This window comes from Nicotiana attenuata, chromosome 6, assembly GCF_001879085.1.
Source record: "Nicotiana attenuata strain UT chromosome 6, NIATTr2, whole genome shotgun sequence".
NCBI lineage: Eukaryota > Viridiplantae > Streptophyta > Magnoliopsida > Solanales > Solanaceae > Nicotiana > Nicotiana attenuata.
This window is the reverse complement of record NC_031994.1, coordinates 17,226,700-17,249,579: the sequence shown is the minus strand read 5'-3', so window position 1 is coordinate 17,249,579 and position 22,880 is coordinate 17,226,700. Positions and strand designations below refer to the sequence as shown.

The following is a 22,880-nucleotide window of genomic DNA, read 5'->3' as shown; positions in this document are numbered from 1 at the left end:
TTTTTAAAATATTATTATTATTACAGGTCACCTTCTTTAGTCGAGGGTCTATCGGAAACAGTCTCTCTGCCCTTCAGATTAGGGGTAAGGTTGCGTACATCCTATCCTCCCCAGACCCTACTTGCGGGATTATACTAGGTTGTTGTTGTTGTTGTTATTATTATGGTATATGTATTGTGATAAAGTATGTCGTATTTCTTAAGGGAAGTACAAGGACTAATACCGATGAGTAAAAATGAACAGAGAAAATATTATTATTTTTATACCAAAATTATAATATAACTAGATAGACTTATAATTCTGAAATATCCTGATTTTCCAAACGAACAGTTTTGGCCTGATGATGTTATTGGATTAACGTTTAGTGATCTGGCCACGTTGATGGAGGATTTTGGAGCGATAGTATAAACTTCTAAAACAGTAGAAAATGCTGGATTAGTGCCTTACATTATCTTATCAATATTGTCTTTTTTTTTTTTTTGGTAATTAACTTATCAATATTGTCAGTATCAGTATATGGCCTTTATTGCTGAAAGTTGTCCATGTTTGCTCAAGAATGACTACAACAAAAATTAGAACAAGCACGTGCTATGCAAGCTAGAGTGAAGAATCGGTAACATTATATTATAGTGTTTGAGAGGCTTATAAGTTTAGTAGGAGTACTTAATTATTAATGTCTGAAAAAATAATGAACAATAATATAGTAATATTATTATCCAACAATAATAAAGTTATTACTTGTTGCAAAGAAATTAAAACAAAAGAGGTGAGCATGATTTTGCTGGTCACAATAGAAATTAGTGTTGGAAATGGTTATACTTGTTCACATCCTACAACAATAACAATAACATATGCAGTGTGTTCCGCCACATGTGAGGCCTGATAGGGTGGGATATATCAGACCGTATCCCTACCTTATGAGAGATAGAAATGTTGTTTTTGATAGACCATCGGCACAAGAAATTTTAAAACAAGTTTGAAAATACAAGATTAAAAAGGTATTGACACAAAATAGTAACAATAACCAAAGTAAAAGAAACACCAACAATAATAAATTTGGAGAATAGGGTAATAATAAAATAATAACAATAATATTGATAAAGAAAAAAGGGATAGATGAAGTGTTCTAAACTAGAACCATGCTCTCCCACGGAAAACAGAGAAATCGCTCAACTACCTACTAACCTTCCATCCTAATGCTCTTATATCTAGGGTCACGTCCTCGATGAACTAGGGATGTGCCATGTCATGTCTAATTGCCTCTCTCCAACTCCACCTGTACCGTTCCTTAGGACTATCACTGTCAACCTCTCACACCTCCTCACTGGGGCATGTGTGCTCTTCCTCTTCACCTACTCGAACCATCTCAACCTCGCTTCCGGCATCTTGTCCATCACTTAGGCTATTCCCATATTACCTCGTATATCTTCATTCCTAATTTTATCTCTCCTAGTATGCTCACATATCCATCTAAGCATCCCCATTTTCGCTACTTTCGTGTGAGTTCTTGACTGGCCAACACTCTTCCCCATATATATAGTTGGTCTAACAACCACTTTATAGAACTTATATTTAAGTCCATATTTTTATCACATAGGATATCATACACGAGCTTTGATTTCATCCACCCTGCTTTAATATAATGTATGACATTATCGTTGATCTTCCAGTTTTCTTGGATGATTGACCCAAGATACTTGAGCCCCATTTGGCCATGAGTTTTGCCCAAATAAATTTGGGATTTATTTTCAAAACTCATGTTTGGCCCAAATAAATTTGGGATTTATTTTCAAAACTCATGTTTGGCCATAAATTTTGCCCACATTTTGGCCAAATCCCAAATCCCAAAATCAGCTATTGAGCTGATTTTGGGCTAAAATCCCAAAACTTGGGAATTATATACATGTTTTTCTAAAATAAAATTGGAAAATATGTTTTGAAAACGTATGTCCAAACACATTTTCATCTTCAAAACCTCACCCAAATCAAAATTTTCAATCATTACTTTCCCACGCCTCATGTAATTTTTCACATCTTGTATTTTCAAGGTCATATCAAATACCATGATTAAGTAATTTAATGAGGTAAAATATATATTACTAATCATAACTAAAATATATTAATTTGATGCAAACTCTTGAGTATTTACGGCTGGAAGTAGGTTTCAGAATTTTCCTTAATTCAATGTTAGGGTGACAGTGATGGTAAGTTTACCGTTGAGAGAAGTCATGATGTAAACTTAATCTCTCTAATTATGGGTAATTTTTGGGGTTTCGATAAATTAATAGGTTTGGAGAGTGCACTGTACACTCCCTTTTTGTCATACTATGAATCTGGCAAATAGTATTAAATTGGACATAGAAGCAAAATCATCTTCACATTCAACTAAAGACAAACAACATTTCATCATCTTCCCCCATAGTTTTGCATTATTAGCCCCTTTTTTCTAATTCTACAAACTCCACAATCACACCTCCTTTTCTGTTCTTCTGCTAAAAACCCACCATACAAAACACAGCTTTTTACAGTTTCAGACCCCACTATAATCCAATGTCTATAACAATGTACTGAAAACCAAGAAATCAATGTCCTATCCTAGCTAATGGACTTAGACAGACCCCATCACCGCACCAACATTACTACTACTACTACAACCAGTGAACTTTTCATCTGCTTCACTTCTCGTCTTTCTTCATCTTCAATGAGACTCTCCAAATCCATTCTTAGCCCAAGCCATGCTCGTGACACTCCTCTTTCTCTTTCCACTTCCCTCAGCCGTAGGCTTAAAACAAACGGCAGTATCAAAGGTGGCCAGTCCCCTATGTTTCCCTGCAATAACAAGAAACGTGGGTCTAGTTTTGAAAACCCAGAACCTTCCTCTCCTAAAGTAACGTGTATTGGTCAAGTGAAAATGAAAACCAAGAAAAAAGTAAAACAGACACGTAGTTTGTCCAAAAGAAGAGGCGATGGAAGTTTCAGGAAAATTGAACAAGCCCCTGCTGATGTATTGAATCAAAGGAGTTTAAGCGTGCATTTTCAGCCACCACAAGAATGTGCGGCACATAGAAATCAGAGGTGGGTTCATTTGCCATTGACGATATACGAAACTTTGAGGGAGTTCAGCTGTTTGCTTCCGTGTCGTTCGTCGTGTTTCTCGACGAATGAGAAAGAAAAGGAAGAGAAAATTAACGGATCTAAGTGTGTTTTTGCTAGATGGCTAGTTGCATTACAAAATGGGGAAGCAGAAAAAAATAGAGAGATTGAGTTTGTGGTGGCTAATAATGGTGAAGAAGAAGAGAGAATTGGGGAAATGAAAAGTAGAATGAGGAGTTCAAGAAGGCATGTGTTTGAAGATATTGAGTTTAAGGATATTGAAAGTAGTGTTGAAATGAAGGAATTAGGAGAACCAGAGGAAGAAGAGAAAGCCAGAGTTAGCATTTGTGTTCCGCCTAAGAATGCTTTACTTTTAATGAGATGTCGATCTGATCCTATGAAAATGGCGGATCTTACTAATAAGTTCTGGGAATCACCTGCTCGAAAAGAAACTAATGAAAAAGAAGAAGAAAATAAGGAAGAAAATGGAGGAAATGAGCAGGTGGAAAAAGTACTAGTAGATGCAGAGAAATGTGAGTGGAATAATGAGCTTCAAGTGATTGACAAACGGTGCGAAGAGCCGGAGGAAACCAGTGATTCAGTAGATCTTGTGGAAAATGAAGAGATCTCAGAATCAGTAGAGATTAAGGAAATGGAAATAGAAAGTAGTAAAGACGAAGAAAAGCTCAAGAGCAGTGAATTAGAACCCGAAACAGAGCAAGAAGATGAAGAAGAGAGTGAGATAAAGCCACTTATAGCAGAAGTAAACTCCATTGAACAAGTACCAGAATCAAGTGTAGATCAAGCAACAGAAAACGTTGAAGATAACAAAATCCCTGAACCAGAGAAGGAAGAAGAAGAAGAAGGCAGCAGCAGTCAGAGCTATTCATCATTTTCAGAAAACTCTAGCGAATCCAGAGAAGATACATCGAAAGCAACAGAAGAAGAAGACGAAACATTCAATTCTAACATTAATAAAGAAATGGAAGAAACACTCTTGTCGGGACACGTTGACGAAGATGCAAAACAAGAAGAAGAAGAAGAAGAAGAAGAAGCAGCAAAATCTGATGATGTAGAAGTTGCGGGGACAGAAAAGAATGAAGTCAAAAAAGGAGACATAATTAAATCAGTTCTACCAGATTGCTTGCTAATGATGATGTACGAACCAAAATTATCAATGGAGGTATCCAAAGAAACATGGGTACACAGCACCGACTTCATTTTACCAGAGAGAGAAAAACAAGCTAAATCAGTGAAGAAAAGATTTAGCATCGATTCTAAACCTCCGCACCCAGCGCAGGATAACAGGAGCGATCAACATCTGCTAATACCGCCGAGGTCTTCCTGTTGCCTGCCGGCGGTCGGCGTTCCGGCGATGTCCATGGCGACGATGATAGAGCAGAAATTGGTGAATGCTGTGGCTTACGAGCCGTTCGTGTTGACGAGGTGCAAGTCGGAGCCGATGAGGATGGCGGCGGCGGCTAAGCTGGCGCCGGAGAGTTGTTTCTGGAAGAATAGGAAGTTTGAGCCGCATCGACCCGCTACGTACGGAGTCGGGTTTTGAGCTGACCCGAATCGGCAAGATTATACCCTGTGGTTGGTCGTACTGGAGAACCGTAGTCTTGCACAGGTGCTCAGGTTGTACATTTTCTTTTAAAACTTTTATCATTAATGAATTATTAGTAGTAGAAGTAATCCTTTTTTAAGTTTTTAAATTTTTGGGTATTTCATGATTGGATTTAAGATTATTATGTACTGATGTTGTAAAAATGAATTTTGCTCATTGTAATTTAATCGGTCTAACAAATTAAGCTCTTTCATGTTTTTGGTTTATACTTGATTCTTTCAGATATTTACATATTGTTAATTTTAAATGATTTGATTATATAAATATTCTCTTCGTACGAGTTAATAAATTTGAATTTCTTTTATTTTCAGTCTCCAAAAAGTATGGAAAGAAATAATAATTATTCAAAGAAATGAGTATGGTTACAAGGTAGTGACTAAACTGCTACTGAGGTCTCTGTTCGGACATGGGTTTGTTAGGCTGGTAGATGTGAGGACAGAGGAGATTTTGGACTTGATCCAGATTTAGGCAAATACTATTTAATTGTGTATTAGACATTTATAAATTACTAATGTTTGTACAATGATTGTTTAAAGAAAATGTTGCCACTAAACAAAAATGCAACAATAAAGTGTGACACCTAAACTTAATGTTTCAAGCACTAATTATTGTACTAAGTATTTTTTATTGGAATTAATCTATATGGCAGTACCAAAACATATAGATAGCTCATAGATACTTCAAGACATTTCTAAAAGGGACAGCCTGGTTTTGTATGCTAATCCGTGGCTTGTTTATATTATCATGTGACACAGTCACTTAAATAGCCAGTTCCCAACTAAAAATAGATCTAGAATTTGAAATTAATATATCAAAGATGAACATGTTACCTACTATTACGTATCTTTTTGTAGCGATAGATTTAAGCTTTGTATTTATTAAAGTTATGCGACATACATATATGCTTTATTTTATCCATGTTATCTATATCCTAGAGTTTTGTACACTTATTAATTGTTTTTTATTTCTCTATTAAATGTCTCACTTAATCGACGTTTCACTAACTAAAGTAGTAAGAGTAAATTTGAAGAAAAAAATAGTACAAATATTTTTCTTATTTTAAAAAAAATATAAAATAGTAATTTTAACGGCTAATATTTGAGACTGAATCGAGTAATTTGAATGCTCAAATGGTGTCTTCAGTATACCATATTTATCCTTGACTCCGAATCCAGCAACAATAACAACATATGCAGTGCGGTCCCACAAGTGGGGTTTAGGGAGGATAGCGTGTATGCAGACCTTATTCTTACCTTGTGAATGTAGAGAGGTTGTTCCCGATAGACCTTCGGCTCAAGAAAAACAAATAAAGAGAAGAACCCACATAAAAAATGCAGTAACCACAACCAGAAAATAAGATTATCGAAGTGAAAAAAATGACATGTAGTATTACACATCTAAAGGTAGAAATATGAGAATACATCAGTGCTACATGTATAAGAAAGCAATACGGGTACCAAAAAGACTAGCACTAGACTACTCGCTAACCTACTACTATAATCCTCAGCCTCTATTCCATCCAATCGAGGATCATGTTCTCGGCAAGCTGAAGATGTGCCATGTAGTGCCTAATCACCTCCTCTTAATACTTCTTCGGACTAACTCTACCTCTCTTAATTTGGCCCCACCGTAGCCAACCTTTCACACCTCTTCATCGAGGCATCTGTGCATCTCCTCTTCACATGTCTGCACTATCTCAGCCTCGCTTCCTGCATCTTGTTCACCACGTGGGTTACTCCCACCTTGTCCTGAGTATCTTCATTCCTAATCATATCTCTCTTAGTATGTCCACACATCTATCTGAGCATTCTCATTTTCGTTACTTTCATCCTCTGCACATGAGAGGTCTTAACTAGGGGTGTGCATTCGATTTATCGATTCGATTTTGACCCTTATCGATAATTACTTATTGATTATCGATTTGTACATATGCTTATCGTTATCGTTTCAATAAGGTTTCGATTTTTTTTATTTCGATTTATCTTTTGGGGCTTATCGATTCGGTTATCGATTACACCAATAAGAAAATTTGTGGGATTCCACGGAAAGTATATTGCTATAAACACGCCTAACTAATATGGACAAAAAGAAGCTAAAATAAGACGAACGCCGTTTATAACATAAAAATTGTGTCAAAGGCACGGAGAGAGAGAGAGAGAGGGAGAAACATACTATTGAAGTCGCCGGAGTACACCAGAGTACGCCGGAGTTCGCCGGAGTTCACTTTCTCTGCTGGGTTTGCAGTTCGTATTCGTGCTGCTTCTGGATAGCCTCGAGTTCAGATTTCCATGCTCGATCTCGATCTTGTGAGATCTTACGAAGTTGCAGGATTCGAGCATCCTCAGAATCTGAGAGCTCAACTAGTTGTTTCTCGGACTCCTCGAGCTTCTCTGACATTGCTGCGAGCTGATTCTTAGCTTCCTCTGCCTCTATTTGAGCCCTCCTTTTTAAGGACTCGGATGAAGTGAGCTGATCCTTTACCTTCTTCAACTCATCTTGGAGTTGAGCAAGCTCGGTTTCCAAGTCAGTAACTCTAACTGGAGGCTTCTTCTGTTTATACAAAGGTAAAAGCGGTGCTGAAGATTGGGTAGAGGAAATAATAGGGTTAGGGATTAGGGTAAAGGAAAGGGTATTATAGAATAAGGGTATATTTGTCTTTTTAGTATATCTTATCGATTTATCGATAAACCGATAACCGAAGAGGACAAAATTGAAATCGAAATTGATAACTCGATAAGGAAAATTTTGAAATCGAAATCGATAAATCGATAAACCGATAACAAATAATCGATTCGATTTATCGATAAACCGATTCGAATGCACACCCTTAGTCTTAACTAGCAAACACTTTGTCCCATATAACATAGTCGGTCTAACAACTACTCTGTGGAACTTGCCTTTAAGTTTCAGTGATACCTTCTTATCACCCAAGACGCACGATGTAAGCCTCAATTTCATACACCCCGTTCCAATACAATATGAGACACGCTTGTCAATCTTTCCATTAATTTGGATTATAAACCCAAGATACTTGAAACTACCTTTCGTAGGAATGACTTGTGTATCCAGCCTCAATTTTATGTTAGCCTCCTGTGTCACGTCACTGAACTTGCACTCCATATATTTTGTCTTAGTCCTCCTCAATTTGAAACCTTTAGACTCCAGAAGCTGCCTCCAAACCTCCAACCAAGTGTTAACACCGCCTAGCGTCCAATCAAAATTGTGTCATCTACACATGCACCAATGTACCTCCCCTTGAATTTGTCGCGTCAGCTCATCCATCATCAAAGCGAATAAGAAAGGGTTGAGGGTTGATCCCTAGTGCAACCCCATCATGACTAAGAAGTAACTAGAGTCTCCTTCTATTGTTCTTACCCAGGTCTTAGCTCTGTCATACATGTCCTTAATCGTCCTAGTATATGCGACTGGTATATCTCTAGCCTCGAAATATCTTCACAGAATCTCCCTTGAGACTTTATCCTAAGCCTTTTCTAGATTGATGAATATCAGATGTAAGTCCTTCTTCCTTTCCCTATACTAATTCACCAATCTCCTAACAAGATGAATGGCTGATCACGCCCAACTATGCCTTATAAAAAGGACAAAACGGTCGTTGCAAATATAATCTGGTTTACAAGTCCGGAGTCGAATCCCACAGAGAACTAAGGCTTAGCTACAGTTGTTCACTATCACCAAGAATACAAGCTTGAACAATTCCTAACTTATAGATATTAAGATTCTTGTGTTTAACTAACTAACTAAAAAATTAAGAATAATTAATTAACACTAAAGATACTACAGGTTGGAGAAAAGATTAAGGAGGTCTAGAGTTATGATTTTCCCAATTGTCGGAATCCTTCCCGCTATGTCTTCTATAATTTCGGTTAAGTATTCTCTACCGATCATGAGCGCTCTGCGTGTTGTAATTCTCTCCCGAGTAATTACGATAATTTACTAGACATACTCTCCCGAGTTACGCTAGCTGGCTTTAATTACAGCTCACTTAGATTGCACCCAAGGTTTCGTTATCCCTAATCCCACCTTCAAACCCTTGGTTATTGATTCCTCACATACGTCGGGAGTGATGTTGTTCAACAACTACCTAAATATGCACTCTCTCCCAAGTAATACATACTAAATAGGCACATCTAATTGAGGGCCCTTCAATCAACCACAAGAATAATATAGTTGAACAAGTAGAGAAAATACTACGGCTCAATTATATAAAAACATAACAAGAATTTATCCTTCAAAAGGTTCCATCAAAACCCTAGATAACAAATTAGATATTCATAATAGTATATAAAACTACAATACTAAAAGTCATAACAAACAATGAAAAAGAGGAAGAGGAAGGAAAAACTCGTAGAAGAATTCCCCGCCTTGCTCCTATTGTGTCTCTGCCTCCTTAGGTCGAATCTGTGTCTCAAATCTGTCCAACTTTCTCAAAATACTATTTTTCCATGTATATATAACAATTAGGGTTGGTCACAAACAATTATACTTTCTCCTACGCGAAAAAGGACACATTTTTCGGACAGGACGTGCGCGACCGCGCTTGGACCGCGCATATCCACTTTGATTCTGCCTGACGAGCGCGGCCGTGCACTTGACGCGCACTTTTCACCTTGTTCTGTTGGTAATTTGGTAAAACTTAAAACATGAAAGTTGTAGCCCTTTGTGTTAGCTTTCCAACCATATATTGTGGATCCCAAAAGGAGTTCTGAGCAAAAAATTATGTGCATTTTACTAGACAGTGCATAATATGCCTACTCGATTCGTCGTTTCGTTGCTCTATTATCCGTTGATCTCCGAACACGATCCCGGCTTTATTCCTTGGGATTTTACTCAGACTTCAAAGCTCCAAATCACTTGAATTCATTCCATAACATCTACATAGCTCGGAATCACTCCTACAAGGCATAAAATACACCATTAGTGCAAAATACTAGCGATTAAAGCTCAAACTCAATTAAAGCGCAGTAAATTGGAATGTAATAATCGACTAAAATACGTAATTATAGCCTATCATCAACACCCCACACTTAAACCATTGCTCGCCCTCGAGCAATCAAACTACACTTTATATAGACACGACCTTTTAAACAATTCTCCTAACTCATCACATCATGAATATTTAAAATAGACTAACCACAAAAGCATAACATCTTGACCTCAAGATTTGACTCACAAGTACCACGCATTATTCACAACTCACCCACTTACTCTAACATAGAGGTCAATGACATTACCTTTCCATCATGAATCAAGTGCTCTCACACAACAAAAGAGAGTAGTTCCACACAATAAAATTTAAGAACACTTAGGAACTCAAGATAGAAAGAATTCACTCACTCTTAGAAATAACATTCATATGCCACAAAAGATGCACCATAGGCTTGCCCGTAGTGTATTACTCTACTAATCGAGCTCATTCAGTCTAGGATCAAGTAGGACTTTATTTGGTTGTAATGTAGGCTGCGGGACAGGTAGGATGCATTTAGATATAAGAGTGACTACGGCCTCATTTGTTTGCACATAATGGAGGTCTGAATCTTAATCATTCAGATCTCAGACATTAAATGTGTTTGTTTTTAAAGTCTGAATCTTAATTATTCAGATCTTAAGCATTAAGTGTGTTTATTTTTTTTTTTTACTTCATAACCACTTAATGGGTCTGAATAGGTCTATATGATTAAGATTTATAACAGAGACTTAATTTCATTAAGATGCTATCATCCATATTCATTATTAACTGTTGTCAGCGACCACCATTATCAACTACCACCATACCACCCACCACCAGCACACTCAAACACCACCACTACTATCATCCTCAATCATAGCCGCCACTATTATCGACTACCACCGCCTACCATCCCTACCACTCCCACCACCATCATTCTCAACCACAACAAACACTCATCCACCTCAACTAACCACCCCATCACCATCAACAACCATAGCCGACACTGCCCATCATTATAAACTACCACCACCACCTTAATCAATCATAACTACTACCACCCATTATTATAAACTATTACCACCCACTACCACCATCCTCAATCATAATCGCCACCACTACCAATCACCACTATATACTACCCTGAACCACCACCATCAACTAAAACTAGCACTAACAACCGCCTCTGGTCGGCATTCACAAGCACTACCGTTAGCTATCACCACCAGCAACTATCATATTTTAAAAACTAACATATTTTATTGATAGAATATTAGATTAATTAGTATTTCGTATGAATTTTATATTTTTAATTTTTAAATAAAGATAAATTTTATATATTCAGATGTTAAAAATCAAACAGTCTTAATCATTTAGTATTCAGATCTTAATACACATCTTAATATTCAGATGTTTATTCAGATTCAGATGTCTTAATCTAAATACACATCTTGATATTCAGATGTGTATTCAGATTCAGACGTCTTAATCTTAAAAAAAACAAATGAGGCCTACACCTCCCTAAGCACTTTAATACATATACTTTAACATTTAAAACCCATACTTATGTCAAACCAAACTCCACCTTCACATCAATGTATATTACCCCATTCTTCTTTAAGCACACTTACATCAAAAGCCACCTATCAAGGAATTTTTTTTTCAATTCAAGTGGCTCTTACTTTTTCAAAACAGTGCACCTTTCTCCTTATTTCATTAGTTCCACTCAAAAGCCAAACCAGTCACCCCACACTTTAACTTTTACACAGTTCATAAACAATTCAAGTGCTCATGAGAGGTTAAAATGGTTCAAATAGATGGTTAATTCAAACAAATGGGTAAGGCTTATAATGTGGTTGCCAAAGAAATAGGATTACAGGCTCAAAGGGGTTAACTACGATACATAACAATTAGGCGGGTAAAATATACATATCTGGCTCAACAACGAAACGCCTATATCACTTCCAAGACTGGACAAAACTACTATTTCGCTTTGCAAACACACGGGGCAAGTTCTAGACATCAACTCCAATGCACAGAATAACACCCAAACCTCACACACACATGGCACATAACTCACTCAGGATTGGATTCATCAAGACACTCTAGTCAAAGCAGTTAAGCAAAGTTAAAACCATACAATTTAAGGTACTTATACAAGAGTCAAAAACTGAGCCTAAGCGTCACAACCAAAGTACTCACTATTCTCAAGGCATAACAAAGTCAAGAGATATTGCTTCATTTCAAAACACAACACAATGGCTCCTATTCCTAAAAAAAAAGACTAACTACACCCGGTTCAAATAAAACCCTTGAAAAAAAACCGCGGCACAAAAAAACCAAAAGGGTATTGCTACACTACCTAACAAAAAGAAAATTTTTTTTTTTTTAGACTTAAATCCCTCAAGAAAATTGTCTAATAGATCCATCGTCGGGAAAAGTCCAATATTTTCTATTTAAAAAAAAATATTAAATTAAACTAAAATAGTATAGAAAGTCACCCAGACAATCTCCTCACCCCACACTTAAAATTGTGCGTTGTCCCCAATGCACACCCATACATACAAGAGGGTAAAAGAAACTCCCTGGTAGGCCAAAGGCCGAAGCACTAGCATCTCATAGGGTACTCAGACTTCTCCCAGGCTTGGTCCTTCGTGCGGGTACCTCACACTTTGTTCCAACCATCTGGTTTGTTGTTGCATCCTTCCAATAGCTTTGCTTTCCATGCTCCTAGAAAATCAAAAATCGACACTACAGAAATAATATAATAAAAAAATAATAATTAAAAAAATAAAAGAAAGCAGTAAAGTTGGATTGCCACCCGACAAGCGCTTGATTTAACATCGCGGCACGACGCGAATCACTTTCTGCCTCCACTTCGAACTTATGAATTGGACCCCAAGTTTTGATTCTGCTACGTGATCATGCTCCTGGGGTGGTAGAACGAATCTGACTGACCCAATAAAATAATATAGTATTCTGCACTTCTTGGCCTTTGGATGAGATGTGTATTCCCGACTTTCTAGCACGAAGAATTCCAGAATGTAGGCATCTTGTTCCTTACTCCTTGACTCCTCAAGTGGCTCGGACGACTCTATTTTCATATCATCATCCATACACAATGTGGAAAAATGCTTGGAGTGTGGACCAATACACTCACAAACATTGGGATTGCCAACATCCTTAACACTAATGACAATAGATTCAACTAAATATGTATTCTCAATATCCTTGGTTGACTCTAGTATCTCTTCTACGACATCGGCATCCTCAAAATCTAGTTCGATTGATTGTTGGTGTTCTACTCTGGCCTTCTCCTTTAGCTCATCCTCGTATTTTTTTAAATCCTCCAGTATAATGGTAATTTCTGCAGCCAATTCATACTCATATTGGCTACTATCCACAATGTCAACTTGTTGCGCTTTACAAGGTTCAATTAATTTATTCGCTTGAGCCTCCAAGTTGTGAATAGTTGCCCCTTGCCTTTGTACCCGCAGTTGTATCTCATCATATTGTTCCATAAGGCACTTTAGCATATCCTCGATCTCTTTCAGGTCCTCATACCTGGGTTCTTTGTTCCTATTAACTTCACAAGAAAAAGAAGAACCATCAAAGTAAGGGGTTGGGGAAGATAAGAAATATAAGCGCAACCATAAAAGTGACCATCTTGACCACCACACATATCACACACATTCCACACATAAGATTGAGTTGGTGTACATAACTCGCTCTCGGGAATATTTTGATAATTTTGCCTGCATGGTTTCCTCCATAATAAGCATAACGAGGATCAAAAGTAGAATTGCCAACATCAAAACTCTAAAAATTCCAAGATGCCATGTCTCTCATATAAAAAATAAAAATAAATAAATAATCAAATACACAAAAACAAAAATAACAGTTCAAACTTGAAACCTAGATACTACAGGTTGGAGAAAAGATTAAGGAGGTCTAGAATTATGATTTTCCCAATTGTCGGAATCCTTCCCGCTATGTCTTCTATAATTTCGCCTAAGTATTCTCTACCGATCATGAGCGCTCTGCGTGTTGTAATTCTCTCCCGAGTAATTACGATAATTTACTAGACATACTTCCCGAGTTACGCTAGCTGTCTTTAATTACAGCTCACTTAGATCGCACCCAAGGTTTCGTTATCCCTAATCCCACCTTTAAACCCTTGGTTATTGATTCATCACATGCGTCGGGAGTGATGTTGTTCAACAACTACCTAAATATGCACTCTCTCCCGAGTAATACATACTAAATAGGCACAACTAATTGAGGGCCCTTCAATCAACCACAAGAATAATATAGTTGAACAAATAGAGAAAATACTACGGCTCAATTATATAAATACATAACAAGAATTTATCCTTCAAAAGGTTCCATCAAAATCCTAGATAACAAATTAGATATTCATAATACTATGTAAAACTACAATACTAAAAGTCATAACAAACAATGAAAAATAGGAAGAAGAAGGAAAAACTCGTAGAAGAATTCCCCACCTTGCTCCTGTTGTGTCTCTGCCTCCTTAGGTCGAATTTGTGTCTCAAATCTGTCCAACCTCCACAAAATACCGTTTTTCCATGTGTATATACCAAGTAGGGTTGGGCCCAAACAATTATACCTTCTCCTACGCGAAAAAGGATACATTTTCCGGACAGGACGTGCGCGGCCGCGCTTGGACCGCGCATATCCACTTTGATTCTGCCTGACGAGCGCGGCCGCGCTTGGACCGCGCTTAGACCGCGCATATCCACTTTGATTCTGCCTGACCAGCGCGGCCATGCACTTGACGCGCACTTTTCACCATGTTCTGTTGGGAATTTGGAAAATCCTAAAACATGATAGTTGCAGCCCTTTGAGTTAGATTTCCAACTATATATTGTGGAGCCCAAATGGAGTTCTGAGCGAAAAGTTATGTGCATTTTACTAGACAGTGCGTAATATGCCTACTCGATTCGTCGTTTCGTTGCTCTATCATCCGTTGATCCCCGAACACGATCCCGGCTTTATTCCTTGGGCTTTTACTCAGACTTCAAAGCTCCAAATCACTTGAATTCATTCCATAACATCTACATAGCTCGGAATCACTCCTACAAGGCATAAAATACACCATTACTGCAAAACACTAGCGATTAAAGCTCAAACTCAATTAAAGCGCAATAAATTGGAATGTAATAATCGGCTAAAATACGTAATTATAGCCTATCATCAATGGCTTTTCTAGCCGATTGCGCTGGCATGAATCTGAACTGGTTCTCTGAAATACTACACCCCTCCTCACCGCCATCTCCACCACCCTCTCCCTAACTGACTATGTATCCATCCTTTTGATTCCTTTGTTTCTTTTTTTGGAGAATTAACCCAAATAGTCACCCACCTAATCTGTTAAACTAAAAATAGCTGACGGATGTATAATTCATATATGTAATATATGTATAATTGCGTATAATTTATGTATATTTGGTAGAAAAATAAACATTGAATCTGGACAACTTTTTGCGTAGCAATCCCTTGTTTATTCTTTTTTAGTTGAGAGAAGGGGGGAACTTTGAGCTGTTTATTCAGATTTGCTCGTGACCATGAACGTACCGACAGTTACAAAGGTATCAAATACTAATAAAACACACACTACAAGAACGAAACAATGGTCTGATAAACAAAGTATTCCCAGATATTCCTATCTTTTCTAGCTGTAGATTGCATTTCCCAATTACTCGCTTTTATGCTTTTTGTTCCTATAGAGACTGAACATGATTGAAGCCTCAAACCCCGTTCCTCAAAAGAATGAAATACAAGAAAGTTAAAATTGAAAAGTGTATTTATATGTGTGTACGTTTGATACGTCTTTTGTTGGTCCTATAAAGCAGTGGTGGGGTGGGGACTAAAGTTTCTTTTACAAGTAACTCTAAAGCAGCTCAATCCTTATTCACGCTCTGACCTATTTACATGTATATATTTCTTTCTGCAAGTTTATATTTCTTTGCAAACATATCGTGCAAGTCTTTGATGCAATTATTACAGATATAAATTAGCAATAGACATTTTATTATTTTCTCATAATTGTATTATAAAATATATCGTTTAAAATATGGAGTAATAATTAACATTATAGAAAATTTAGAAAAGTTTCAAAAGATATAACAGAATTACAGAGAATCTAAAAGATGTATAAAATGTGAAGGAGATGAACAATGCCATAAATTCCGTTTTCTAATAGAGAAAGCCCACGTACTGAGAAGTGAGTACCAAGTCAGCATAATTGATAATACTGAGACGATAAGGCACAACACAGGTTCCTATACTAACAGTGGGCACTTTGAGAGTAGCGTTAGTCGAAATTTATGGAGGACGTGCCCACTGCCCACAGTATTGTGGGTTCAAAGCTGCACGGTAAGGACCCTTTTAATAGTTTGACTCGAGTCTCGCCGAAAAGTAGGGGGAGTGTGTATGCAGTGATTTTATTTTATGTCTCACACAACTTACATTAGTTTTGTGAGGCCTCTTTTTATCTCACATATTTGCGGACCCATATCTTACATATCTGGGTTCATAAAATTCTGGGACCCACACAGTTATGAGACAAAAAAGAGGCCTCACACAACTAGTGTCAGTTGTGTGAGACACAAAATAAAATTTTTCATCTCTTAGTGAAGGTAATGTTGATTGTTTAGATATGATCTTTTATACGAAATTTCGAAGGTTAAATACAGAAACATTAACAAAGTTAATCCAGTAAATTTGCTTTGGACTAGCCCATCCCAGTGTATCATTGTGAATTTGTGACGAAGACTACTTACAAAAGCCTATGCATGAATACATTTTGGCAATGACTACACCCTAAGGAAACAACAATAACTACAACAACAATATATCCAATATATTTTCATATGTGGGGTTTGGGGAGGATACGCAGACCTTACTCTTATCTAATGAAGATAGAGAGGTTTGTATTGGTCAAAATCTGATCGCAGCAGTCGGCTTGACCAAGATCCCGTCTAAGCGACAAGATGGTAAAGGACGACACAGTTTGCTCCGTGACCCCGTACTTACAATGCCCGCCGTGACAGAGAACGACGCTCAGGGAACAACGAATGCGGACGTCTTGCGAGTTCGTATTGACCTATAGTGAGAATTTCATAACTATATATAGGGGAGGAGTCTCTCAAGAAAGGGATTTTTTTCCCTCTCTCTGGCCTCTCCTCTGTAATTTTCTTAGAAAAGAGGGGCCTTCCCATAGAAGATAAGAATGAATGATCTTCATCGATTAATGAATGAGAAAATATGAAATATCAATGAGATTGATCTATTCTGGTTTCATTTTATGCATTATTCTCCGATTCGTTTATAGATCTGGAGGTTATTAGCCTTGACTAAGATTTGCTCCTTCATCTTCTTTGATTGATTTGTTCAAAAAGGTTTTAATATCTTTTGAGTCAAACAATTTGGCGCCGTCTGTGGGGATTTCTTAGTGAAAACCTCCTAGTCTCCTCCAGATAGAAAACCAGAAACACGATCACCCATCAGAGGAACGGTAAGTGAATCTCACACGCCAGCCTAGATCATGATGCTATATACCAGCAAAAGTTGCAACCAACATCATCCCCCGCATGCCGGGCATCACATGAACCAGTCAAAACAAGCCTGGCCCGCAATAAACCAAGGCAAAAAAAGGAAGGGAAGCAAGACCGAATACGGCTACCAAACTCGGAAAACACCATCATCGTCAACCATCGGAACGCCAAGCAGAGCAAGTAACGCCACCGATCCGCCTTCGTTCACCAACTCATCAGATCGGGATAAGGAGGATATCATCCTAACCTACCTTCTGTTGAGTGCCTAAACAAGAACGTAAGCGCAGCACGGGCAAGTAAACAAAGAAACATACCAACTGAAGGATAGGAAATTGTCACGGAACCACTGAAATATCATCCACCAGACAAACCCGACGCCTCGGAAGCAATGACCTTCGAACGATACCTTACCTCCCTCACTCAAAAGGTGTCCCAAGAAAGTCTCCCTTGGGACTTAAACATCAGGCCGACAAGGAGGAACACCCCCCCCCACCCCGAAGTCAAAGCATAATTCATCGTCCTACCCGCCAAGTCGACATCCCAAAATCGGAGAACGGAAAGGTTAGACAGGAAAACTCCAATGTGTATGAAACGAGTGCGAGCTAAGCAGCAGCATTTCCTGTTCTCCGATATCACGCTCCCCAACGCAAGCAAACTTAAACTGGCTGGGACTCATCCTCGAAGTCCCTACGGGCGAAGTGATTCACCAATCCACACGACGCCCCGAAATGACTAACAACGAGGACGAGTATGAAGCCGTGATTGTAGGATTGAATTTAGCCCTAAAATATGACGCTCGACGACTCGTCTTACATAGCGACTCCCAATTCGCGATGAATCAAGTCACTGGGACTTTCCAAATCAAGAACCGAGACTACAAAAGTACCAGTCAGAAATCCGTAAACTACTACCAGAATTCGATGAATGCCGCCCCAACCAGACACCAGGGGCGCAAAATGCCAAAGCAGACGGCCTCCCCAAATTAGCGGCAGCCACCAGAAATATCAATAAAGAAAACGTAGTCGCCCCCCTCCATTCCTCGATGACCAGGTTGAGGTACATTCTATAAATCTGACTTGGGACTGGCGCAATCGTGTTGTGACTTTCAAGAAGGAACGCTCCCGCAAGATAAGAAGGAAGCCAAAAAACTCCGAATACAGACGCCCAGGTACCGCCTCGTGAATCACGACCTTTACGAAAGGACACTCGGTAGCCCCCTGGCCAAATGCCTCGGACCAAACCAAACGAGGCGGGTATTAGAAGAAGCACATGAGCAGAACTGTGGTGCTCAAACGGGAAACCGTTCCCTCGTCGGATGCCTCATCCGTGCGCGGCACTACTGACCCACCATAAAAAAAGGAGCCGCAAACTACGTCAGAAAATGCGAACAATGCATATTGCAGGACAACTGTTGTACTCCATCACTTCGCCGCGACCGTTCATAAAGTGGGGGATGGATATTGTCGGACCCCTTCCAGCAGGGCGAGGTAAGGTACGCCCCCCTTTTGCTTTTAACTGACTATTTTTCTAAATTGGTAGAAGCAGGTGCATACACTCAAATGCGTGGGCAAGAAGTTATCGCATTCATGTGGAAAAATATAATATGCCGCTTTGGCATTCCCAAAGAAATCCGCTTTGGAAAATGTCGCCCATCTCAAACACTTCCACTTCTGAAAAGAGGCATCTCCTAAATCGCACTTTCTCCTTCACCCGGGTTTTGTCCCTATCAGGTTCTCTGTGAGATTTTTGATGAGGCAACAAGGGAGACGTCTCAAAGTCCGGAGTGTTGTTCATCACCCCGCCCATCGACACGGTCTCCGGGCCGAGTAATGAAGGGACTGGGTGTAGATAGCCAAATCCCCATTGTATATACAAATTCAACACATGTTTCCTACAAGAATGTAATCAAAATCTCCAATGTATGAATGAAACAAGCATCCACGACACTCCAGCAAACAGAATAGAGCGCCATATTTACGACGGGTTAATATTTCAATGAAAGATCGAAATCACCTTTAAGGCCAAGGGCCTCCGCAAAAAGGACAAGTTCGACTTCGACCGAACAATGACGGGTTAACATTTCGACGAAAGATCGAAATAATACCCTTTAAGGCCAAGGGCCTCCGCCAAAAAGAGAAGTTCGACTTTGATCGAATAACGACGGGTTAATATTTCGATGAAAGATAGAAATAACACCCTTTAAGGCTAAGGGCCTCCGCCAAAAAGAAGAGTTCGACTTAGATCGAATAACGACGGGTTAACATTTCCACAAAAGATCGAAATAACACCCTTTAAGGCCAAAGGTCTCCGCCAAAAAGAGAAGTTCGACTTCGCGAATAACGACGGGTTAATATTTCGACGAAAGATCGAAATAACACCCTTTAAGGCCAAGGGCCCCCGCCAAAAAGAAGAGTTCGACTTCGATTGAACAACGACGGGTTAATATTTTGACGAAACATCGAAATAACACCCTTTAAGGCCAAGGGCCTCCTCCAAAATAACTATGGGTTAATATTTCAACGAAAGATCAAAATAACACCCTTTAAGGCCAACGGCCTCCGCCAAAAAGAGAAGTTCGACATCGATCGAATAACGACGGGTTAATATTTCGACGAAAGATAGAAATAACACACTCTAAGGCCAAGGGCCTCCGCCAAAAAGAAGAGTTCGACTTCGATCGAACAACGACAGGTTCATATTTTGACGAAAGATCGAAATAACACCCTTTAAGGCCAAGGGCCCTCGCCAAAAAGAAGAGTTCGACTTCGATCGAACAAGACGGGTTAATATTTCGACGAAAGATCGAAATAACACCCTTTAAGGCCAAGGGCCTCTACCAAAAGGACGAGTTCGACTTCGACCGAACAACGATGGGTTAATATTTTGACGAACGATCGAAATAGCACACTTTAAGGACAAGTGCCTCCGCCAAAAAGACGAGTTCGACTTTGCTCGAACAACGACGGGATACTGCTTCGAAGCCAGTTCGAAAGTAACATCCCAATGGCTAAGGCCACCGACAAAAATACGAGTTCGACTTCGATCGAACGATGACGGACCAACATTTTGACAAGAATTCGAAATAACACCCCTAAGACCGAAGCCATCGCCAAAGATAACCGGGGCTCGCGACGGGATGATACCTTGATATAAGCTCGAAAATAAAATCCCTACGGTTAAGGCCGTTATTAGAAAGAGAATCCGATACCGTTCGGACGTTGATAGATTAGCACCTCGATACGAAGTGAAAAACGCCGTCCCGTCAGCTAAAGCAGTCATCAAGGCTCCACTCAAACCAAGCGACCTTAAAGTCCCCTAAGAAGCGGGAGGTCAGCATGCAGAAATCCACTTTATATCAACATAATGAACAGCAAAATAGGAAAAGGAGTACGGAAGGCATATAACAATGAAAAATCCTCTTCGTACAAAGCCACTGCGCAAACAACCGTAAATTACCTACAACTAAAATCAACGGAGTCCAAGAAAAGAACAATAAACTACAAAAAAAGAAGACAAAGACAACAATTCTTTCACTCGACACCATCCCAGGAGATCCTCCCTCATCGCCCGCACCCTCATTAGCTTCCGGCGTTGCAAAGTCATACCCACAGTTTACACGAGCCTCTCGTGCCTTCTCTCGTACTCCTACATACGCGGCCTCAGTAACTTTGCCCGCCTCCCACAAACTCTTGTAGATATCCCGTTGGGATTCAGCATGAACCCAAAGCTCGTGCAAATGAGGAGGAGCAGCGGCGGATGAAGATTCGACTTGAACCAATAGTTGTTCCTTTTCGGCCTCAAGAGCAGCGACCCGGTCTGCTAGGGTCGATGCATTTCGGTCGATCTCGCCAATGTGCTCCTCAAGCCTCGCTTCCCTCAACGTGGTTGTCGCTCTCTCCGACTCCTGCTCAGATTGGAGGACGCGGATGGTGTTCTCTAAAGGCGCAGCCCTCGCCAAAGCCGATGACCAAGCTCTCTCGATATTTTCCAAACAGGCAACTTTTCTCTCCAACTCAGTCAACTTTCCCATCCACTCCGCGCTCATCGCCTCGACCCTGATAAGGTTCTGATCCATCTCTGATTGCATAGACCTCAACTTCTCCTGAAGATGTTCGCACTCTGCAGCAACCCCTTTACCCAACTCAAGCTCTTCGTCCTTGGCACGAAGTTGCTCCTCGAGTACACTATTTCTGTGGATAGCCTCCATCAGTTGCTGGTCCCTCTACTCCAACTCCTCACCGAGGGATCGAGCATCAAGGGTCGCCCTCAGCCGTTCGTGCATCTCGCGGCATTTATCGCGATAGCACCGATATTTTCCCAGCATCGTCAGGAAAATCTTGGCCCGAGTATCAGCCCTGCGAGCACTCTCAATCTCCACCATGTACGTCTGGAAAACTAAATAAAACAGGCTAAGGCCGGGCCAGCAAGGAAAGCGAAAGGAACATAAAAGGAAAGCGAAACGTACCCTCAAGCCCATAGCGGCAACTTCGTGCATCAAAATCAATATCGGGAACGTTCCGGAGATCCTCACTCTCAGCGGCGGAGGACAAGAGGTCAAACTGCGGTACTAGGTCCTCCGTATCTCCCAAAAGGTTGATGTTCGACGGAATCTCTAGAAAACGGGACGGTCCTCCCGCCTGAACCACCGAACGGGTAAAACCCTTTTCAAACATACTAACATCATCAGGATCAAGATCAGACTCGGATTCGCAGTCATCAACCACGATACCCTTTCCCCTTCCTACGGCCGAGGAAGAAGCACGACCAGGTATCGAGGACGAAGGTCCATCCAAAGTAACAGCAGCGGCCTCAGAAGTCTGACCCCCCGTCACGATCGGTGGCAGGTCAATCACAGCGGCAGGAACTTCCGTCGATGGGTCGGACATAGCAACTGGCACCGCCTATGTAGGTGGAACGGCATCGACCCCCGCTTCAGATCCCGTCAAGGGAAGGTCTTCTTCTAAGCATATCACAACTGAAGGAGTTGTTTCAAACTCCGCTCGCCGCCTTTTCGATGACTCCTCCCTCTCCTCGGCATGGGGAGATTTCCTCACTATGGAGGCGACAGGGGCTGACCTTTCAGGTCGAGTAGTGACCTCCGCGTGTGCGGCCGTAGTCGTAGATTCGACTGAAGCGGCCCTCGATGAAGGGCGGGCAGCAGACGCCGATGCAGGGCGAGCAGACGAGGCAGGTTGACGGAAAGCTAATGGAGGAGCCTTCGCTCTTCGCACTCTTCCTGGCATCAACAAACATCACATAAGAAACCAAGTAAAAAGAGAAGGAGAAAGAGTAGCGAACAAAGACAATATTACTCACCAGTAAGGGGCTTGCGTCCATATTTCTCATAAAAAGACGACCATGTACGGAAACCCGCCGTATGAGGAAGGATGGCACTCACCCATTCGTGGATACCATCAACGGGGGTAGGAGGCAGCTTCGCAGCTGTAAAAATACAGTTTAGTATTACCCAAATAAGAAACGGTCAAGCATTATTCCGACAGAAGGCATAAAACTTACGAGTGAAGTTCCATTTCTCAGGGAACCCCGAAGGATCCGCCACAAGATGTTCGGTCCGCACATAAAAGTAATTCTCGTAGTAGCGACGGTTGGCTCT

General features: G+C 40.2%; 2 protein-coding genes across 2 annotated transcripts; one reads left to right on the top strand and one right to left on the bottom strand.

Moving 5' to 3' along the window:
- Positions 2,302–4,926, top strand: LOC109226655 (titin homolog). The gene has a single exon (XM_019391475.1). The coding sequence runs from the start codon at positions 2,603–2,605 to the stop codon at positions 4,655–4,657; it is 2,055 nt and encodes a 684-aa protein (XP_019247020.1). The 5' UTR covers positions 2,302–2,602; the 3' UTR covers positions 4,658–4,926.
- On the bottom strand, positions 6,941–21,473 carry LOC109227658 (tropomyosin-2-like). The gene is made up of 2 exons (XM_019392859.1): positions 20,808–21,473; positions 6,941–7,270 (listed from the first exon to the last, which is right to left on the bottom strand). Exons 1-2 carry the CDS (start codon positions 21,471–21,473, stop codon positions 6,941–6,943), a joined length of 996 nt encoding a protein of 331 aa, XP_019248404.1.

Excerpts from the sequence above, each read along its gene's own strand:
- LOC109226655 (XM_019391475.1), top strand. The coding sequence starts at position 2,603 with ATGGACTTAGACAGACCCCATCACCGCACCAACATTACTACTACTACT.
- LOC109227658 (XM_019392859.1), bottom strand. The coding sequence starts at position 21,473 with ATGGAGGCTATCCACAGAAATAGTGTACTCGAGGAGCAACTTCGTGCC. Across the intron at positions 7,271-20,807 it reads AGGGAGGATCTCCTGGGATG|AAGAAGCCTCCAGTTAGAGT; the intron begins GTGTCGAGTGAA and ends TTGTATAAACAG.